This window comes from Trachemys scripta, chromosome 1 (assembly GCF_013100865.1).
Source record: "Trachemys scripta elegans isolate TJP31775 chromosome 1, CAS_Tse_1.0, whole genome shotgun sequence".
Taxonomy (NCBI): Eukaryota; Metazoa; Chordata; order Testudines; family Emydidae; genus Trachemys; species Trachemys scripta.
The window spans coordinates 84,498,285-84,520,729 of NC_048298.1; the positions used below are offsets into that span (position 1 = coordinate 84,498,285).

General features: G+C 45.4%; 1 protein-coding gene across 8 annotated transcripts in view; it reads left to right on the plus strand.

Moving 5' to 3' along the window:
* The window catches only part of ANO4 (anoctamin 4), a 274,760-nt gene that overhangs the window by 156,916 nt on the left and 95,399 nt on the right, over positions 1-22,445 (plus strand). For 7 of the 8 annotated variants that reach the window (XR_004646146.1, XM_034773716.1, XM_034773710.1 and 4 more), the window contains 2 exons: positions 3,064-3,108; positions 7,250-7,381. Coding sequence is in view for 7 of the 8 variants with exons in the window: in XM_034773716.1 (XP_034629607.1) it covers positions 3,064-3,108; positions 7,250-7,381 (177 nt within the window). In the remaining variant the exon portion in view is untranslated. Of the gene's footprint in view, positions 1-3,001; positions 3,109-7,249; positions 7,382-22,445 lie in introns of all 8 variants that reach the window. The other variant, XM_034773749.1, reaches the window with a different exon arrangement.

Genomic DNA, 22,445 nt, shown 5'->3' on the forward strand with positions numbered 1-22,445 from the left:
TGCTGGGCGGGCCGGGGGTGGTCGGCCGGGGGCCAGGGCCGGCACCCCAGGGCCCGAGCCGACCCAGGCTGGAGCCGCCGGGGGGGCCAGCCTGGGCCGCACCTCCTCCCCCCACACACCCCCTTACCTGCCCAGGCTTCCCGCGAATTAAATGTTCGCGGGAAGCAGGGGAGGGGGCGGAGACTTTGGGGAGGGGGCGGAGTTGGGGAGGGGGAGGGGGCGGGGCTGGGGGCGGGGCCAGGGCCCCGTGGAGTGTCCTCCTTTTGGAGGCACAAAATATGGTAACCCTATACTAGACAAAGTTTTTGCTTAAAAGTTTTATGCCCAATATTTTAACAGTAACTTAACTGTTTAGATTGTAAAAACAAAGGCCAACATATATCTGCTTTGGTTTTTGTTTTCAGTGCCTAATCTGAGACACCTATGCTCTGATTTTCAGAGCTCCTGAGCACGCGCAGTTCCTGATAACTTAAGTCTCAGCACTTCTGTACACCAGACCTTTTGTATCTCAAGCAGGGGACCCAACATTAGTAGACACTTCTGAACATTTGGGCCAGACTAGGCAGCATTTTCAAAAGCACTCAGCATTGGCCTGACTGTGCTCCCACTGAATTCAGTGGGAGAATTAACATTGACGTCACTAGGGGCAGGCCCGCCGACGGGGGTGGGGTGTGTGCAAAGGGGGCAATTGCCCAGGGTCCAGGGCGATTTAAAAGGGTCCGGGGGCCCCCAGCTGCCGCCGGCAGTGCAGCGGGGCTAAGGCAGGCTTCCTGCCCAGGCTCGCTGCACACCGTTCCCAGAAGCAGCCGGCACATCCCTGCAGCCCCTGGAGAGAGGGTGTCCGTGAGCTGCCCCTGCCCCAAGTGCCAACTCTGCAGCTCCCATTGCCCGGGAACTTCAGCCAATGGGAGCTGCGGGAGCGGTGCCTGTGGGCAGCAGCGTGTGAAGACCCTCTGGGCCCCCCGCCTAGGAGCCGCTGCCAGAGGGGTGTGCCGGTCACTTTTGGGAGCCACCCGAAGTAAGCACCGACCCCCTGACCTCCTCCTGCACCCCAACCCCCTGCCCCAGCCTAGAACCTGCACCCAAACTCCCTCCCAGAGCCCGCACCCCACACCCCTCCTACACCCAAACTCCCTCCCAGAGCCTGCACCCCACACCCCCTCCCTCACTCCAACCCCCTGCCCCAGCCTGGTGAAAGTGAGTGAGGGTGGGGGAGAACAAGCGACTGAGGGAGGGGGATGGAGTGAGCAGGGGGCGGGGCCTCAGAGAAGGAGCGGGAATGGGTATGGTCTCAGGGAAGGGGACGGGCAGGGGACGGGGCAAGGGTCTTTGGGTTTGCACAATTGGATAGTTGCCCACTCTACTGGGTGTGCAAGGGGAAGCCCTGGCTGTGCCGGAAGAGCACGCCCAGCAGCTCAGCCGGCAGCTCACTGGGCACCAGCAGCGAAACTGGCAGCTAACTGGGCACAGCTTCTGTGTGACTGTTCTTCCCATGGGGCCTGGAATTACTGCCGGCGGGCCTGACTAGAGGTAGTGTTAGGTCAACACGGAGTGCTTTTGAAAATCTACTCCACAATCTGGGCTTTAATGATCTGCAAAATATCTTACATTATTTAAATTCTAAATGCTGAAAGTAATTGAAATTGATAAAAAGCAACAGAGGGTCCTGTGGCACCTTTGAGACTAACAGAAGTACTGGGAGCATAAGCTTTCGTGGGTCAGAACCTCACTTCTTCAGATGCCTTGCATTCTGACCCACGAAAGCTTATGCTCCCAGTACTTCTGTTAGTCTCAAAGGTGCCACAGGACCCTCTGTTGCTTTTTACAGATTCAGACTAACACGGCTACCCCTCTGATACTTGAAATTGATAACTAATTTTCATACCTCTATCGTTTAAAGCAGCAATACAGCTTTTATTTTCAAATTTTGCCAAACATAATTGCTTCTAAGGCACTAATGGATATTGCTATGCTATTTTAAAATATATCCAGATATGCAGAATGAGCTGTGTGGTGTAAACCCTTCATTTTCCAGAATTGGTATAGATCAGCATTAAATGATGGAACATTTCAGAATACATAGAAACTGCCTTGGGTTAACAATGACTTCCAGTGGATGACAAAGTCAAACTAAGGAGCAAGAGACTGGAGTTCAATAAGCCATCCAAATCTTGCCGTAAGGAAGATTAAGACACCCGCACCTGAACTGCCCTCAAATTTTTGAAATGTGTTAAGATGCTGAAGGCAATGGGCCAAATTCTGGCAGGCACTGTGCACCGGAGCATACCAAGAGAACAACGACCAGCAGCAGGACTCAGAGAATGGGGCGGAACCAGGACACCCCATTCTGGCTCCAACCAGAGCTGATAGGGATGTTGCTCTGCAGGCCCTCTGTGACAAGAGCCAGGAAGGGGCAACCTGGGGTTGGGTCATAGGAGTGAGGGGATATGGTCAGAATGCTTATACTTGTGCACTCCTGACTCCTCACTGACCCCTGTGCATGCATCCCTCCTCCACCCCTGCCCATACACAGTCTATATGTTCATCTGTTTGGGGGGAGGTTATTTCCCATAGACCCAGCATTTGTCCTGATAAATACTGCATGTATGATGGTATAGTTTAGTGTCAGGCTTTGGTTTCCACTTTCCTGGATTTTTAAACATTCCCCTATTTAAACAACATGTAATTTATCCAATGCTATATTTAATGATTAAATTATTGGCCCTTTTTAAATATTTTTTATTTATTTATTTGTATTTGCCTTGTAAAGAACAAACATCCATTTGCTGAATCCTTTGAAACCAAAATGCCTCTGAATCCCTGTCCTCCAGGCATTATAAACAGCAGAAAGAAAAAAGTAATGACAAAAACAATTACTTTCCTGCAATTCAAACAGTGCCAGAATTTGTCTTGGGCTCCTGTGACAGTTCTGTTAATCTCTCTTTTTAGTCTCTTCCTCCACCTCTTACAGGCTTCTATCTTCAATTTCCTTCCTTGCTAGTTCATACTGTAACTGACGATGGGTTTTCTTCTCGACTGGCTTCATTTTTGCTGTTCTTCCAGGAGAAAAATCTATTACCTGCACCGCCGGCACAAGTTCATGAACAGGTTGGTAAATCACTCAAGCGGGTATATTTTTTTTGGCAGATCAGACTTCATAGTCAAACTCTTGGGAAGGTTCAAGTGGTAAGGAGAGTTATTAATGTACATTCAAGCGTACCATTCCTGCAAATACAGTGGTTGCACTTTCAAGGTTTCTACCATTTGAGAGAGAGATTATCAGTTTTATCAGTTTTTCCCATTTTAAGTATAGGGAATCTCAAACTGGTAGAATCTTTTAAAATGGAAGAAGCTTTTTCAGTGCAACAATTGCAGCTATTTCTCCTCCCATGTAGCTTAGTAAGGAATTTTGGGAGGCTAACAATAGCATTAGAATCTGTTCTTTATTATTCACTTTCAGCATACAATACGCCCTTCCTCTCTGGTGCTGATGTCAGTGTTATTTATTTATTGTGCTGTCAGTTGCATAGTGCTTTACAGTAATAGACAATGAACCAAATTAATCTCTGGTGTAACTCCATTGAAATTAATTCAGTAACATGAGAGATGAATCTTTCCCAAGATCTCTGCCTTGAAGCGCTTCTGCCCAGTTGCTGAATGCCTTAAAGACATGTTTGATGCATGTTTTGTATCTAACTTGTAAAATAATCAGAGGTTTTCAGTCTTCACAATTTTCACCCTTTTTGTTTGACTCAAGCATTTCCTTGGCCAACTAAGCAAAAATGTCTCAAAAAATACCGGAAAAATGTACCAGCTTGGCAAGGATCGGTCTGTATATTGGTATTTAGTGCCTGCATGATGGTGAGATTTTCAAAAGTGCTCAGCACTGGTCAAAGTCTTCACTCCTGGAAGTCAATAGTGAAACTCCCATTGATGTTGTAGTGGTATGGCTGCTTATTGCCTCTTGAGCACCTCCACATGGACAGAGGTCACTCTACAGCCCCCTGCCTCTGTTGCTGGCCCATCTATTCAGGGGCCCTTTAAGAAGTCAGAGTTCACAAAGTAGTTCAAAAAATCCCCAGAAGGGACCCCAGAGAGCTGTCTGGTGCACACTGTTGTCCCCTCCCTCCAGGCCCCTAAATCCAGTTTAGTCCCTCTCTCAGTAGTCCAACACAAACTCTTTCAAAACAAAACACAAACAGACTCAGTCTTCACCCCTGTTTCAGATGGGCACAGCCCCTTCCTCGCTGAGGCTCAGTCTCTCCCCTGCTTCTTGGGCAGGGTCTCTCAATTTAGAGAGCTTCCTCCTGTTTCTTGCAATCTCAGTGACTCTTTCAACTCCTCCCCCCGTCCCCTGCAGCTTCCTGCTGCCTTTTACCCAGGGATCACCGGATTCCACCCTGGTTTTGTAATCAGAGCTGGCTTAGCCCCAGGCTCTCCAGACCATGGGCAAACCAACCTGTTACAGACTTCCATGGGAGCAGAGGTAGGCCAACACTGGGCACTTTTGAAAACTCCTGCTCAAGAGTGATAGGTGCTTCACACTGCAGATTTGATAGAAGGTGGATATTTACAGGTAAAGATAATTTACTGTAGCTTGACAAGTTTATTTGGAATTTATTAAAAATTCAGTCTTTTTACTTTATTATGATATTAAATCCCATTATTCCCTGATGATGGTATGATGGTATCAACATTATAGTAAACACATGGTTTCATTGGTAGATGATATATGATCTCTCCATGGAATACAAACCTTTTCCTTGGTGGACAGATGCTATAAATACAATGAGTCCTTCTAAAGCTTGTTACTTCCCCATCTCCCAAATAAGTGCTATAGGGTTTGGTAACTTTAGAATCTCAGAAGGTCAACAAAAAGGGAGAGGGATAGCACAATGGTTTGAGTATTGGCCTGCTAAACCCAGGGTTGTGAGTTCAATCCTTGAGGGGACCACTTAGGGGTTTGGGGCAAAATCAGTACTTGGTCCTCCTAGTGAAGGCAGGGGGCTGGACTCAATGACCTTTCAAGGTCCTTTCCAGTTCTAGGAGATAGGATATGTCCATTAATTTAAATTTTTCTAAAGCAACGTCAAGTATGAAGGTATTAGTGGAGTTATATCAGCCTGGGATAAATTCAGCCACAAAGTGCTATAAAAGTCTTCATTCCCTGACACCTGTAGAAAGTGGGCAGATATTGCATAACTGAAGCAACATATTGTTTTTGGCCAGACAGAAAGAGTTAGTGTTTCATGACCACTTGCACTGAATATAAAAACATCCCTGCTCCACGACTGGTGCAGTGCTTGAATGGAGTCACTACTGAGTCTTTCTCCTGCCACTCCAATCTTCACAACCGACTGGCACTAAATTGATTTGGATTGTAATCAAAGGCACATGGTTGGTTTAACCAAAATAATGGCACACATGGAAGGAGCATGCATAGGTTCTTGTGTGTGTGTGTGTGTGTGTGTGTGTGTGTGTGTATGTATTCCTTTTCAATTTTGTGTTTTCATTTGCTTGCTTAATGAGTCAGCGTGCCATTTGAGCCCAGTATAATGAGTGATCTGGTCTTTTTATAGTGTTTAAGTTCCTGGATGACGAAAATACCTGGCTAAACCTAGAGCTCATATTATTTCAGCCCTATAAATAGTTCCTTCAGACAAAAATACCAACCAAACAAAAAATCCTGGAGAAAAACAAGCACAAATGTCAAGGTGTTCAGATTTATTTCCACTTCTGTAGAATGCTAATATACAACTCCAGTATGAGGCAATGGGGACAGGTTCAGTTAAAATGAGAAATGACTTGAATGTTTGTCCATTTCTTGAGCTAAACCCAAAGCTTTTTTGAAGTTTGGGCAATTTTGATAAAGGACGTGTTTCAGGGTGCAGTCTAGTGCAGGCTACCCTGCAGCATGGCACAACAGTCACCCTGCCCTTAGTTTTCCCCTCAGACAAACACAGATGCACCCAGGCATTTTAAATAATGTTCTCCCACTTATTGTCTGTTTTATTACCATAACATGAAATAAGCTTTAGAGCTGATTTTAAAAAATGGAATTCTGTACCACAAGAAATTCCAATATTTTTGTCCATTTGTTTTCATTCAGAATTGAAATTTAAAAGTGTTGATATTTCTTGGAACAAAAAGTTCCAAAAATTTTGATTTGGAAACTCTGAATCTTCTTTTTTATTGAGTTTGTTGACAACATTAACATCATCGGAGTCCCATGTGGCACACCATGGTGCCCAGCCACATGGAGAAACTGCAGTCCATCATGAGAAATATAGCCCTATAGGGGAGAACGAGGGCATGAAGGATCTGGAACTACAACTTCCATGAAGCACTTTGGCAGCTCAGAGAAACACTGAGATTAATGTCGACCCAAAATGCAACATTTTGATTTTCTTAATGGAACATTTTGCCAAAATCAGTCTTTGCCTACAGAAAATTTTGATTTTGACAAAACTCGCAAAACCCAATGAGAAAGTGTTTTGTTTGAATTTTTTTGACAAGCCCAAAGAAACATAAAGTATCTGTAGCTCTGCTAGATTTAAACCATTCCTCTCCTAGTCAGCGGAATTCTCTACAGCCCTCCTTTCAGCAGCTGCATCACTTACATCCTCAGTGCAGGGTTCTCCTCAGCCCTCCTTTTAGGTGCTGCCCTAGCAATCATTTATCCCTTACCTATATGGTTCTCTGCAGCCCTCCAAGGGGTTTCAGTCTTTCTGCCCTTGGTGTAGGGTATCTCACAGCCTTCCTTCTAGGAGTTGTGTCTGAATCCTGGCAAGCTCCCTTAACCTGCCACCATCCTTGCTCTGTATCAGGAGAAACTTCCTGTACTCCCTGCAGGTCTCTCTCACTGTATGAACATCTTATAGGAGGTCCCACCTTCAAGCTGCTGTCATGTGATCCTTGGTCACATGACTCAGGTACAGGCCACAGCTTGATTGCTTAAGCCCTTGAGCTTTGTCACGATTTACAGCATCATGTACCATAAGTTCTGCTGACACAAATAAGAAGACGCTGCTCTACCAAATTCTGGTTATTCATAATCTGAGGACACTTTGGCTCAAAAATGTCATATCTGGCTTCTTAGTAACCGTTAATTCTGAAGTCTCCTTATTTGTGTGTGTGTGTGGGGGGGGGAGTTGTAAGTAAAATCTCTCTTTGGCTGATTTTAATGTAACGGATAAGCAGGCACTGCTTGTTCTCTGTCTCATTTGATTTTACCTTTTGTGTACTGCAGGATCGAGAGACAAATCAGCAGGTTTCGAGGATGGTTACCTAGAAAGCCTATGAGACTGGACAAGGAGACACTGCCAGACCTAGAGGAGAATGACTGCTATACTGCCCCTTTCAGTCAGCAAAGGATCCATCAGTGAGTATTTTATGATTTAGTTTAAATGCAAGGCAAAAGTATACTACCAGATTAATCCTGACAAAGCCAAAGCTCAGTATGTATGTTTAGGAATAGATCCGTGTAGTTTCTCGCCATATCATGAGGGTCCATACAGACTACTGAAATCGCAAGATGTCCATCTACATTTTGGAGGGCTTGTTGAAACAAACACTTCGTTTGTGGCAAGCTGGGGTGTAAATCGACCCTGCATTAATGTCCTGCACATGGTCCCTGCTATTGCTCACTAAGAGTATGTCTGCACTGCAGTTAGACAGCCGCGGCTAGCCTGTGCCAGCCCAGGACTTGGGCTGCAAGGCCGTTTAATTGCAGTGTAGACTCCTGGGCTCGGGCTGGAATCTGGGCTCTAGGACCCTGTGAGGTGAGAGGGTCCCAGAGCTCGGGCTGCAGCCCTGGCTGGAATGTCTACACTGCAATTAAACAGCCCCACAGTCCAAGCCCCGTTGAGTGCACTAGGAAACTTGTAGTGCACGGCAGCAGGATCTACATGAACACTTAGTGCATGCAAGCTAGTGCAGGGTACATTTATACCCCAGTTTGCTGCAAACTAAGTGTTTATGTAGACAAACCCTGAGTATTACACATCCAATCCAAAGTCCATGGAAATCAATAGAAAGATTCCCTTTGATTTCAGTGGACTTTCAATCAGGCCCCTATGTAAGTAACTGACTACTCATGACAATTCCCATAATAACATCTAGGGCCAGATTTACAAAGGTATTTAGGTGCCTAAAGATGCAGGTAGATGCCTGGTAGGATTTACAAAAGCACCTAACTCCCATTGAAAATCACTAGTCACAAGCCCTTTCACACACACACACACACACACACATAGGCACAGCCTTATTTTCTATACCTATTCAGAGAGTACCAAAAATATATCTGTTAGAGACTATAGTAACTGAGCCTGCATAGGAAACACAACAACCCCTTTCTTCTGTTTATTTAATGGCAAATAAAAGGTAAAGTGCAGCTGTGCTCTGAAAAGTGACCATGTAGAATATGGTACCTTCTTACACAGCAGATCCATGCCCTGTACATACTCAAAGTCAGATCTGCTTACATCAGTGACCAAAATACATTTGTATTGCTTTTTATTCCTGGTATCACTGCAAAGCAAACACAGCTCTGGAAGAGAGCTGAGTTTTCTTTGTATGTTTGTTTTCATTATGCACCATCAAAAGAATTGTTTGCTAAATTCCAATTTCAGGGCCAATCAGTTATACCTGTGCAAATGCATGAAAAGCCATAGTATTGCACAGATGCCTCTCTGGGCATAGGTTGGCCTGTAGAATGATGTATAAGAAGGAAAGAATCCAGGTTGATTTTTAGATGCCACGTTGAATTTTCAGGGCTGACAATAAAAAACAAACAAACCTTTTTATGCTTGTAAACTTAGTGGACTTAATATAGAAATAAGTGGCAACCGTATAGTGCCATGTTTAGACAGTCACTTTTCAAATAGAATCACGCTTTAAGTAACAGTGGCTGAAACAAATTATGAAGGATAGGAGAGCTCTTCGTGGACAATTTCAGTACTTGCAGTATGGAGGACAATAACCAGCAACTGGAGAAAAAAACACAAAGAATAGGCAGTACAGACCAAGATGCTAACAAAAAGGTAACTCTATAATGCTGACGAAGCTAAGACTAAGAGCCTGTAGGGGTTCCTGTGGCAGAGTGACACCTAACCTAGATGTCTTTGCTAAACACCTCACTCTGACTATACCATTAATTAAGATTTATATCGATGTATAAAATAGACCCATCTACTACACTGGACGTCTTTTGCATGATTTAAAATAACAATACAACAAAAAACAAAAGCAGCAGCAAGCCCCCAGGGAAACTTGAATAAAACTCCACTCCTAAGAGAAATCAACAAGCAGGACTTTCTCCACCAAACCTCTACCCTGTAAACAATGACCACAGTCAGATCCTGTCAAGGCTGATTCCCCACTCTGGCACTTTGAGTGTAGAAGGTGAGGACCCGCAAGGATTCTAAAAATTAATATTGGCCGCTCCAGACTTGTATTAAACTCCCAAGGTTACAGCTTCTCTCTGACCTTGGATGGGTAGATGCTGCCACCACCCATGTACAAAAACCCCTTCAAGAACCCAGGAAGGCGCACTTGGGAATTCCTTCCTGTGGGGTACCCTTAAGCCCTTTCACACACACACACACACACACACACACACACACACACACACACACACACACACACACCGGGANACACACACACACACACACACACACACACACACACACACACACACACAGGGAAGAGCTGAGAAAGAAAACAAAGGAAATCAGCTGTTGCCACCAGCTAATTAAGCAACATGTGCACAAACCTCTTAGGACATAAAATCCAATTCTGTTCTTAAAAAAGGTAAATTTTATTAAAAACAAAAAGAAAATACATTTGGAAACTCAGGCTATTGCTAGATTTTAAAAAAACCCACGTACAAGAATTAAGCATCAAGAATAACCTTCTTGATGTCCAGCTTAAAGGTTACAAGCAAAACAAAAGCATTTGGGGTTAGCACAGAGGAGTCCACAAGCCATAAAGAAATAAACAGAGATAAACCTAACTGCTTCTTCCTAAAAAAGAACAGGAGTACTTGTGGCACCTTAGAGACTAACAAATTTATTAGAGCATAAGCTTTCGTGGACTACATCCGAAGAAGTGGGCTGTAGTCCATGAAAGCTTATGCTCTAATAAATTTGTTAGTCTCTAAGGTGCCACAAGTACTCCTGTTCTTTTTGCAGATACAGACTAACACTGCTGCTACTCTGAAACCTGCTTCTTCCTAGACATTTCCTGATCTACTTACATATCTGGGGTTTCAAATGAGTAGTTTCTAGGTATGCTTTGATGATTTTTCATTCCTGGCCCAAGCTCTTACAGTATAGCTGCAGCCCTGTCTTTGCTTCTCCCTGAGAACAACAGACAGACAGGCAAAGGGGAAGCTTTTTTTCCCCAATTTAAAAAAATTCTAGCCTTCCCATTGGCTCTTTTGGTCAGGAGCCCACTCCCTTCCTTTTACCTATGCAGGGAGACTTTTTAACCCTTTACAGGAAAAGCAAGTAGAGAACAAATACTAAGAGAGATTTTATAGCTAACTAGCTGGCTGGGTTTCCATAAAAGGGAGCTGCCTCCCTCCTCTTTCATTTATCACAGACCCCAACCTCTTCAGACACCTGGGCAAAAAGCTGGCATTGCACCATGTCCTGAAAGACGAGAAATAAGTGGAGGGCTCCAGTAGAATTCCAACAAGAATGAAAACCAGGAAATATAGACCTTTAGAAGTAGTTCTTACATTAGTAGTAACTTTGTTTGAATTCAGGGCCTACAAGAAAGTTTTGTAGGAGGCCCGAGAGAGAAGAGATTTGGAGTATAGGCAAGAACATTCTTTCTTCCCTGACATGAGCCTTGCTCATGTCTGAGTTCCTAATTTGTGCATTTGATTAAATACAGTTTTAGGTTCATTAACATGATTATTGTTGCTTGGCACCTCATTTATATCTTTGTGCTCTTTGAAGCTTTTTCCCAGTAGACCTGACTGTTTTTCCCCTTGCTCTTTATTTAATCTTTTTTTTATGTTGTTACTGATATAATACTGAGCCAACCTGCACTCCTTTCCCCTGTGCATGCTGTGGCCTGACATGATTCTTGCACTCCCCCATTTCCTATCCTCTTTTTGTTGTTCCAGTTGATTCTTCCTCATTGGGCACTTTCTGAAATTGAATGAGTTGCTATTAAATATTCTGCTAGTGAAATGTGTGTTGGCTTTTTAATTGTTCTGGGAATTTCATGCCATGTAGGTGAACGGGGTTTTTTTAGGTTCTTTTAAATAATTTTCTCATTGGCTGTAGAAAGCAAGTGTTGATCAATTGGAAATGTAAAGCTGAAAGGAAGTACTTTAGTAGTGTCAATGAAAAGCCAAGGAATTGTGTATGCAATTGAGTAAGAGATGCTCTCAGATTAAAAATCACATAATATAATACCAGAAAGTGCTTCTCACAATATGGTGTATTTGGAGATTTTCCTGGATTTAGGTCTAGTCTACATGGGGAAAAGTATTGGAATAATTATGCCAGAATAAATGTTCACATGGGAAGTTATAGTGGTATAACTAGAGGGCTATAATTATACTGGTATAATTATGCCAGTAAATTTCCCCAGGTAGACAAACTCTTACTTAGCTCACACATATATAGCTATGCACTGGCCAATACTTCCTGCCCTTGATCTAGCAATGCACTTTCCTGTGTTTGCACTGGCGACATGCTGTTTGGCAATGTGTTGGAGCCTCTCACAGCACTGTCTGGATGCACTGGAGGCTGGAGATGTGTGAAAGTGGAAAGGTAAAACTGATACACTGGGTAAAGAAAAAAATGTGTCAGATTCCAGACTGAGTGTTTTGAAACCTCCCCTTTCTACCTTAAGGAGCATTCACTGCTGTTGTACATATGGGGTGGCACTCCTTACTGGGAGCTGTCCCAGCACTAGCTGGCTTACAGACTAGGAAGTATTTTGTTTAGCATAGTGCTAAGGCTTCTCCGGGTATCATTATGGTAGCACCTAGGATTTGCCGGAAATCATAAGGGCAAAGAAGACAGTCCCAGCTCCAGAGAACTTACATTCTAGGTGTCAGTCTAGGGTTACCTGGTGTCCGGTTTTCAACCAGAACTCCCAGTCGAAAAGGGACCCTGGCGGCTAGGGTCAGCACCACCGACCAGGCCATTAAAAGTCCAGTTGGCGGCGCAGCAGGGATAAGGCAGGCTCTCTGCCTGCCTTGATTCCGTGCAACTCCTGGAAGCAGCGGCGTGTCCTCCCTCTGGCTCCTACACGTATGGGCAGCCAGGGGGCTCCGCACGCTGCCCCCGTACCAAGCACCAGCTTTGCAGCTCCCATTGGCTGGGAACCACGGCCAATGGGAGCTGCAGGGGCGGCGCCTGCGGACGGGGCAGCGCACAGAGCTGCTTGGCTGCGTCTATGCATAGGAGATGGAAGGGGGACATGTGGTTGCTTCCGGGAGCTGCTTGAGGTAAGCGCCGCCCAGACTTTTCACCCCTGAAGCCCTCCCATACCCCATCCACCTGTCCCAGCCCTGATCCCCCTCCCGCCATCCAAACCACTCAATCCCAGGCCGGAGCCCCCTCCTGCACCCCAAACCCCTCATCCCCAGTCCCACCCCAGAACCCGCACCCCCAGCCGGAGCCCTCACCCCCCATGCCACAACCTCCTGCCCCAGCTCTGATCCCCCTCCCACCCTCTGAACCCCTCATCCCCAGCCCAGAGCACCTGCACCCCAAACCTCGCATCCCCAGCTGGAGCCCTCAGTCCCCCTCCTCCCCAACCCTCTGCCCCAGCCCTGATCCCCTTCCTGCCCTCCGAACCCTTCGGTCCCAGCCTGGAGCCCCCTCCTGCACCCTGAACCCCTCATTTCTGGCCCCACCCCAGAACCCACACTTACACCCCAACCCCTTGCCTCAGCCCAGAGCCCCCTCCCATACTCTGAACCCCTCGGCTCCACCCCGGAGCCCCCTCCTGTACCCCAATCTCCTCATCCCTGGCTCCACCACAAAGCCCACACCCCCAGCCAGAGCCCTCACCCCCTCTTGCATTCCAACCCACTGCCTCAGCCTGGAGCCTCCTTCTGCATCCTGAACTCCTCATTTCTGGCCCGACCCCGGAGTCCTCACCCCCTCCCACACCCCAATCCCCTGAACCAACCCAGTGAAAATGAGCGAGTGAGTGAGGGTGGGGAGAGCGAGCAACAGAGGAAGGGGGGATGGATTGAGCAGGGGCGGGGCAAGGGTGTTCTATTTTGTGCAAGCAGAAAGTTGGCAATCCTATGTCAGTTGGAATGTGAGCATGCACAGAAGAACAAAACAGACAAATGGGCTAGGAGTGGGAGGTAACAATAAAACAGAGTTGAGCAAAAAAGTGGAAGTCTTAGCTCACCACTTGCCTAACTAAGGGTACGTCTATACTTACCTCCGGGTCTGGCGGTAAGCAATCGATCTTCTGGGATCGATCCCGGAAGTGCTCGCCGTCGATGCCTGTACTCCTGCTCCGCGAGAGGAGTACGTGGAGTCGACGGGGGAGCCTGCCTGCCACGTGTGGACCCGCGATAAGTTCGAACTAAGATACTTCGACTTCAGCTACGTTATTCACGTAGCTGAAGTTGCGTATCTTAGTTCGAAGTGGGGGTTAGTGTGGACCAGCCCAAAGACTTCTGCTGTTCCGCTAAACCCTGTTTTATTGCTGTGTCATCCTCCCAACCCATTCCAACCTATTGCTCTATTTCTTTCACCTGCTAAGTCTTGTGTGGCACCTAAACTGTATGTTTTCTGGGGCAGGGAGCTCATTGGTGGTGCCCAAGAGATAAAAATATTACTTTGTTTATTTTTGGCTGGTTTATTTATCTGCCAAGACCTGACTTCCAGAATCTGTGATGTCAATGCTAAAGCTGATGACATAATTAACATCTAAAGCAGTGTAAAGAGTGAAGCGAATGTACTAGTACAGGGGTCGGCAACCTTTGGCACGCGGCTCGCCAGGGTAAGTACCCTGGCGGGCCGGGCCAGTTTGTTTACCTGCCATGTCCACGGGTTCGGCCGATAGCGGCTCCCACTGGCCACGGTTCGCCGCTCCAGGCCAATGGGGGCAGCAGGAAGCCAAGGCCAGCATATCCCTCAGCCCACGCCGCTTCCCACAGCCCCCGTTGGCCTGGAGTGGTGAACCGTGGCCAGTGGGAGCCGCTATCGGCCGAACCCGTGGACGCGGCAGGTAAACAAACTGACCCGGCCCGCCAGGGTGCTTACCCTGGCGAGCTGCGTGCCAGAGGTTGCCGACCCCTGTACTAGTAGCTCTTGACTCTAAAGACATTGACATCATCAGCTGTTGCAGGAGAGACATGGAACCCTGAACTCATATCTTCAGTTAAAAAGATGTACAGTTTCCTTGTAAAATGCATTAGTTTATATTTTTTTAGTGGACGTATTCTGTATTTAGAATATCTAGCATTTTTTTTAAAGAAGCATTTCAGTTCACTTTTAAATTATGTAGATCATTACCCACCTGTCACGAGAAACGCAATCCAAAAGTTACTTATACAATTTCAAATATGAACACAAGAACTACAATTGTTGGTGTACTTTATCCATAAACCACTTTTTTACTTTTAGTTTGCTTGAGTCAAATGACTCCTTAAATTAATTATGTAGTATACTGGAGCAATTTACCCAGGGGCCAGGTGGATTCTCCATCACTGACCATTTTAAAATTGAGATTAGATGTTTTTCTAAAAGATGTGTTCTTGGAAGTATTTGTAGGAAGTTCTGTGGACTGTGTTATAGAGGAGGTCAGACTAGACAATCACAGTGGTCCCTTCTGGCCTTGGAATCTATGAATCCATGAATATTTACTGTTTAGCTGAGGAGGGAGGAGCAAAACAGATATGGGGAGTTGAGGCGCAAACTTAATTGCTGGTCAGGGGGGCTGGCAGATTTGGGGATGATAGACATCCCCCCACACGTGCTTTTTTCAGACCACTTTAAGTACAATGTGTAACTCCATTGACTTCAAGAGAGCTACTCCCCTTTATACCATTGTGAGAACAGAATCAGGAGATTTGTTCTGTTGGCTTTTTTTAAATGTTCATTATAAATTTCCCTAGAAAAAAAAATCATTCATGAAGTATCAGGGATTGGTCAGTAAGAGAATTAATTATTTCTCTTTCATCTTGAAATACTATTATGTGTAGTGGTGTCTTGCCTGACTCTTCATAAGAATTCTTCAATATAATATACAATATTGATCATGATATATTCTGAGGTCAACAATGGCCTGTCCTAAGAAGCAGACCAAAGCTGAATTAACATTCAACCAGAATATTGTGTGGCATGCTGATAAACATATGCTTCCAAATCAGATTGGCAGAGGTTCAGCTGTCAATGTTATCAGCCTTTCACCATTAAATCTGTCATCAGATTTTTTTAATGAAAGAGAAAAAGTTACAAGCTAAAGTGAATTTAACATTCAGGTTTCAAACCTGGCAGGTCCTCAGATCCTCAAGTGACATTTTGGGAACAGAGAAATGAGCATTTATTGAAGTATTGGGGAGCAAGGAATGGAAAGCTACCATCTTAGAAATGTTATGGTAACTTAGCTTATTGTTTTTCAGTGCTAAGGTGTGCTGGATGAATTTTCACACTGTGTCTAGATGAGTCGCCTCAAGTAAATTTGCTAAAGTACTTGTACAAAACCGTATGTTCATCAGGGACAAATTCTGCCCTCACAAGTGAATGGGTTCTCCCATTATTTTCAATGGGAGTTATGCGTGTGCCCCCAGAGTAATAGTTGACCAACTTGTTTCTGCTGGTAGGTGGTTTTAGTTGGTGGCAGAGGAAAAGGTTCACTGAGTGTTCAAAATGGGAGAAATTCACTCTACTTGCAAAAAGCCAGGTGCAGGTGCCACTTCAGCCTATGGCTTGGAATAGCAGCCATACCTCCACCACTCCTGTTGCACAGTGTACTGGCACAGATCTGCGGCCACCGCTATCCTCCCTTCCCTCCCCAGACCAATGGTAACGTTGACTTTCCATGCCAGCCTTGCAGTGGGAAAGGGCTCTGGGAAGGGGAAGACAGTGGGGAAAAGCTCTGGCAGCTCCCTGCTGCTTGGAGTCTTTCCCCACTGCAGGGAACAACTCCACCAGCTCCCCACTGCTGGAGCCCTCCCCCCACCACATGAAAAACTCTGGCAGCAGGGAAAGGCTCCTCCTGCTCCCCACGGCTGAAGCACTTCCCCCACTGTAGGGAAAGTGGTGAGCAGATGAGAGCTGCTGAATGCTTTCACACTCCATTGCTGCTGAAACCTTTCCCCACTCCCTTCCCCCATCATAGGTTTTCACTGACATATGTAGCTACCCACCACAGTGTGTTTGCAGCCCGATTTTCTCTCTGCTGTGTCGCTACACATACCCTACAAGCTGCCGCCAGGGGTGTGCAGTGTAGATGTAGCCTAAGCATCCCCTCCAATGATTGAAGTTGTCTTTGTTCAGCTGATTCCTTACCCAACATGAGCTCCCAGTGCAACTCTGTGGCTAGACAGACTAACCCAATCCTTGGATGCATAAACAAGGGAATATCAAATAGGAGCAGATAGGTAATATTATCTCTGTTCGTGGCTGGACTGTCACAGGGCGACACTGGCTGTTTAAGAGGGAAGAAGCCAGTGTATCTGTGACTGGTCAGTTGACCCCCAGTTAAGCTTAAAAGAGGCCACCTGAAAGGAGGAGGTGCCTGGAGGAGGACAGAAAGGAGCAGGTGAGAGCTGCCTGAGAGGAGGTTGAAATACTCAGGAGGGGCAGGTAAGAGCTGCCTGGGAGCAGAGAAGAGATGGATGGAGCAGCAGTGAGTTGCCCACGGGAAAGAGCTGCAGGAAACCAGCAGGAGAGCAGTAACTGTGAGCTGCTGGAGATGAGTGCTGAGAAGCAGGGCATGGATCAGCATTCACATCGCACTCCCTGTCGGTACCCGGCCTACACTGGGGAAGCTAATGATTCAACCAGCGGACCAAACTTGGTGATGAATCCTGGTCATGTGCTACCGGAGGCATGTTGTGCATACACTAAGAAGTGTTGAGGACGGAAAACTGTTGGGAGGACTGTCTAAGCTGGGGAGCCTTGCCAAGCTGCAGAAAGGCTCGTGCACAGTGGCCCTGAGGACTGAGGGGAAGAACCAGTGTGTGGTCATTGTAGGCAGGCCCCAGAGGCAAGGGGTTGACTCTGGAGAGAAGTCCCAAGGAGCATGAGGATTCAAAGGCAAGGAGGCCTTGGGAGTGTAACACTGCAGAGAGCCCTCCGGCTGAAGACCTGAATGGAGGGCTATGGGAGGAGCCCCAGAACAAAGGGTTGGTCCTGGAGGGAGGTTCCCTGAGCATGAATAGGATTCACAGGCAAAGAGGCCTGCGGGGAGTGTAATGCTGCAGAGGCTCCTCTTGTGGGAGGCATGACTTGAGGCTACAAGAGAAGACTCATGAGAGAGAAGCAGATCTTGGAACTCTAGGTAGGAGGCCTGAAGAGTGGGGGCCCTGGAACAGGGCCTGGAAGAACTGAGACAGAGTAGTTAATGATCTCAGATGGTTGACCTGGGGATTCATAGATTCATAGATTCTAGGACTGGAAGGGACCTCGAGAGGTCATCGAGTCCAGTCCCCTGCCCGCATGGCAGGACCAAATACTGTCTAGACCATCCCTGGTAGACATTTATCTAACCTACTCTTAAATATCTCCAGAGATGGAGATTCCACAACCTCCCTAGGCAATTTATTCCAGTGTTTAACCACCCTGACAGTTAGGAACTTTTTCCTAATGTCCAACCTAAACCTCCCTTGCTGCAGTTTAAGCCCATTGCTTCTTGTTCTATCCTTAGAGGCTAAGGTGAACAAGTTTTCTCCCTCCTCCTTATGACATCCTTTTAGATACCTTAAAACTGCTATCATGTCCCCTCTCAGTCTTCTCTTTTCCGAACTAAACAAACCCAATTCTTTCAGCCTTCCTTCATAGGTCATGTTCTCAAGGCCTTTAATCATTCTTGTTGCTCTTCTCTGGACCCTCTCCAATTTCTCCACATCTTTCTTGAAATGCGGTGCCCAGAACTGGACACAATACTCCAGCTGAGGCCTAACCAGAGCAGAGTAGAGCGGAAGAATGACTTCTCGTGTCTTGCTCACAACACACCTGTTAATACATCCCAGAATCATGTTTGCTTTTTTTGCAACAGCATCACACTGTTGACTCATATTTAGCTTGTGGTCCACTATAACCCCCTAGATCCCTTTCTGCCGTACTCCTTCCTAGACAGTCTCTTCCCATTCTGTATGTGTGAAACTGATTTTTTCTTCCTAAGTGGAGCACTTTGCATTTTTCTTTGTTAAACTTCATCCTGTTTAAGAATGATGATCCTGGAAGGCGATTGAAGAGCTGCTGCATTGTAACCTGGTTTTACTTTGTGGTTTTGAGAGGAAGTGTTGTCACTGTGAGGGAGCTGCAGAGTGTGGCACTTGTATGAATAAAAGGGTTTGACTTTGCCACCGTGAGAAACAATATTCCTTTGGGTGGGCCAGATACAGGAGAAACTGAGGCAGATAAATGTATGTTGTGGCATGGCCTGCTGCAGGAGGGTGCCCAAGCAGGGGTCACTCAATGACGGGCACTGAAGAGACTACTGATGGAATACTTTGTCCAGTTTTGTTTAAAAGGATGTTGAAAAATTGGAGAGGGATTCAGAAAAGAGCTACAAAAATGATTTGAGGTTTGGGAAACCACTCTTAACAGTGTGTGACTTAAAGAGCTTAATATATTTAGCTTATTGAAGAAGGGTTAAGAGGCAACTAGTTCATGGTCTAAAATTACCTACACAGGGAGAAGATACCTAATACTTCAGAACTCTTTAATCTAGCAGACTGAGAAATAATAAAATCCAATGGCTAGAAGTTGATTACAAAAATTCTACTGGAAAAAAGGTGCATGTTTATGTAACCTCAGAGCAGCTTACCAAGGGATGTGATAGATGCTTCATCACTTGAACCTAAAATTGTTGGTCTCGATACAGGAATTTTTAGGGAGGTTCTCTGACCTTTGTAACGCAGGAGGTCAGACCAGATGATTATAATGGTCCCTCCATCCTTAAAATAAATGGACTTCTTCTCTACTGGTGTAAATCCATGTCGCTCCAAGAATCTGGCCTTATGAATCCCTGAATAAACACTAGATGGCAATGCAATAAATCCTGTCTCAGAAAAAATAAATACATAAAAATTGCATTTTGAAATAAGAATTTCACTCTGGCCTTGGCTACACTGGTAATTCACAGCGCTGCACTTGCTGCGCTCAGGGGTGTGAAAAAACACCCCCCCTGAGCGCAGCGAGTGCAGCGCTGTAAAGCGCCAGTGTAATCAGCGCCTGCAGCACTGCACGCTCTCTCGCAGCGCTGCACGCTATTCCCCTCGGAGAGCTGGAGTACTTGCAGCGCTGCGAGAGAGCTCTCGCAGCGCTGGCGGCGCGACTACACTCGCGCTTCACAGCGCTGCCGCAGCAGCGTTGTGAATCCGCAAGTGTAGCCAAGGCCTTAATTATCATGCTCACTGGTCACACTCACTGTAGTTAAGGTTGTAAAACAGTTATCTGATCAGCCTGATTGTATATGCTTATAACTTTCTGAAATATTTACCTTTTTGAGCTGAAATTTTTCATGCTTGATTTCTGCCTGAAAGCCGTTCCTTATTTTCTTTCTTTCTTCTTGCTTCAAGTTCCCTTTGGCTGTATTTGAGTTCAGCAAGGGTGGAGAAACAAATCAACATTTTCCTATTTTTTTAAATTCTAGTTACACTTTTCATATGCAGGTCTGCAGCAAAAATATGGCTAAAGTCTGAAGCTTGAAACTTGGTGTGGACATACTCTTCATTGGTGGTGGGTTCACCAGGTGACAGGCACTTTAGAAACACCTGGATGGATAGATTATTTCTGTCACAGTTCAGGGCAATGGCACCTGTATTTCTCCTCAATGGTACAGCAAGGGCACCCACACTTGGCTTCCAGCTCCCCACCTGTCACCTCTCTTGGATAGAGAGATGCATGTCTTCCATTTCTGACTAGGGCATTGCATTCTCAGGCTGAACAGTTCCCTTTTCTCCACTGTGTAATTCCCAGCACAGAGAGGTTGCCTTAAGACACCGGATTGTTTTCTCTTCAGAAATGGATAACAGTGTAATTGCTACAAATATAAGTTACCACCCAGTTCTTTCTAAGCGAGCCTACTTCATTCTTAAGGTACAAAGCATTAAGGAGAAAACATAAAAAACAATAAAAGAACCTACGCACATGCTAATAAGTTTACCGAAGTTCATCCCAACTCTTACATGGGCTCTGGCAAGTGGTGTCTTTTAATACCCCACCATAGGGGCATCCGTGTGGTTACAAGTTTATCAGCTTCAGCTCAGAACAAGCTTCAAAGCATTGACAATGAAGAAATTACATTATCATCACTCCTCCCTACTAGAGAAGGTACATACAGTGCCCCAACAACACATACACAATTGCATTTTTAATACAATATACCCCAAAGTTGTTAACCCTAATTCACTATGGCTTAATTTAACTCAGTAAAGTTATCTTAATTCCATACAGTTTGTTCAATATATTGACAGTCTATCACAATGATTTGCTTGGTTTGGGGAGAAAAATACTTAAAATACTCCTATGCTAAGATTTTAGCATATTGTAAGCAAGGCCTTTCCCCTTCTGAACATCACAGCACGCTCTTTCTTGCCAGCCAGTGTAAAGGGCCAGGCTGGGAGAGGAATTTATGAGAGGCTTTAAATACACACCACTAAATCCTCAAAAAACTGACAACAGCGACAGGAGAAAAGAGCAGATCTCAAGATTTTTAAGGTGTGACTACAATTTTTGCAGTGTAGCCTAGGCTTTTATTCTGAAGGCATATCTCACTGTGTGCATCATAAAACTGTCAGTACTGAAAGCATCCAAACCTCCTCCTCCTTTCCAAGTAGCAATAATGGGGAAGGGGAAATCTCCCTACTAAAGGGAAAGTGCTCTATTCAGGCAAGGTTAGGAGTTTTTTAGAAGTCTGGGAAGGAAAAGGGAAAAGATAGAAAATAATAATATGGCCACTAGGTGTCCCTGTCCTCCAGTGACTGTGGTTCATAAAGGGTCTTTTTGTGCAGCCAATAATTTTTCTGAAGACTGTCGGCTATGGGAATGTTCACTGCACAAGATCTGAAATAATGTTTCGTTCAGAGATCACAGTACTTCATTGTTATTACATTAGATCTTAGTTATTTTTTTAAATGAATTGCTGCTCAGCTGGGAATGGGAACTATATTAATTAGTTGTGAATTTCTAACTCTCTACTTCCTAGTTAGGAAAATGCTCGAAATTGTTGCATAGAGATTTCAAACTGTGTGTCAGGATTTTTTCCTTTCCCCTTATTTCAAAGAAAAACATGGAAACAATTTGATTTCTCGTTAGAGATTTATTTACCATATAATCAGGCTCCAGGCACCAGCCGACCAAGCATATGCTTGGGGCGGCACCTTGTAAGGGGCGGCCAATCTTGGGGTGGCGGGGCAGCGCTCGCGGGTTTTTTTGTTTGTTTTGTTTCGGCGGAGCGGCGCTCGGGGATATTTTTTTTGGTTCGGCATTGCGGCGCTCGGGGTTTTTTGTTATTCTTGTTTTTGGTTCAGCGGGGCAGCGCTGGGTTTTTTGTTTTGTTTTGTTTTTGGTTCGGCGGGGCGACACTGGTGGGGTGTTTTTGTTTTTGTTTTGGCGAGGCGGCGATCGGGGGGTTGGTTTTGGTTCAGCGGAGCGGTGCTGGGGGGGTTGTTACGGTGGGGCGGGTTTTTGTTGTTGTTTTTTTGTTGTTGTTGTTTTTTCTTGGGGCGGCAAAAAAGTTAGAGCCAGCCCTGCATATAATTGGATAAAACACTAAAAAAAGTAAATGGAACATAGTTCCACATGCAACCATACCACCTCAGGCTGAGGAGGGCTGTGCTGGGACAATATCTAGATAGCTTAAAATTTTGTAATTGTTTGCAGTGGGTTGTGGCTGTATAAGTCCTAGGATATGAGAGAGACAAGGTAGGAGAGGTAATATTTCTCTTATTGGACCAACTTCTGTTAGTGGAAGAGACAAGCTTTCAAGCTTCACAAAGCTCTTTTTTATGTATGGGGAAGGTAACCAGATTGTCTAAGCTAAACACAAGTTGGGACAGATTGTTAAGCATTAGGGGTTCACGCTTGCTGTAGGAGACCACTTAAAATGAAGTGTGTAATTAAGGGTTATTAGGCAGTGGGGCGTGTTACAAATTATTGTAATGAGCCATAAAACCAGTGTCTCTGGTAAGTCCATGTTTTTCAGTGTTTAGAATAGTTATGAACTTAAGTTCCCAAGCTCATCTTTTGAAGGTGTTGTGCAGGTTTACTTTGAGGACT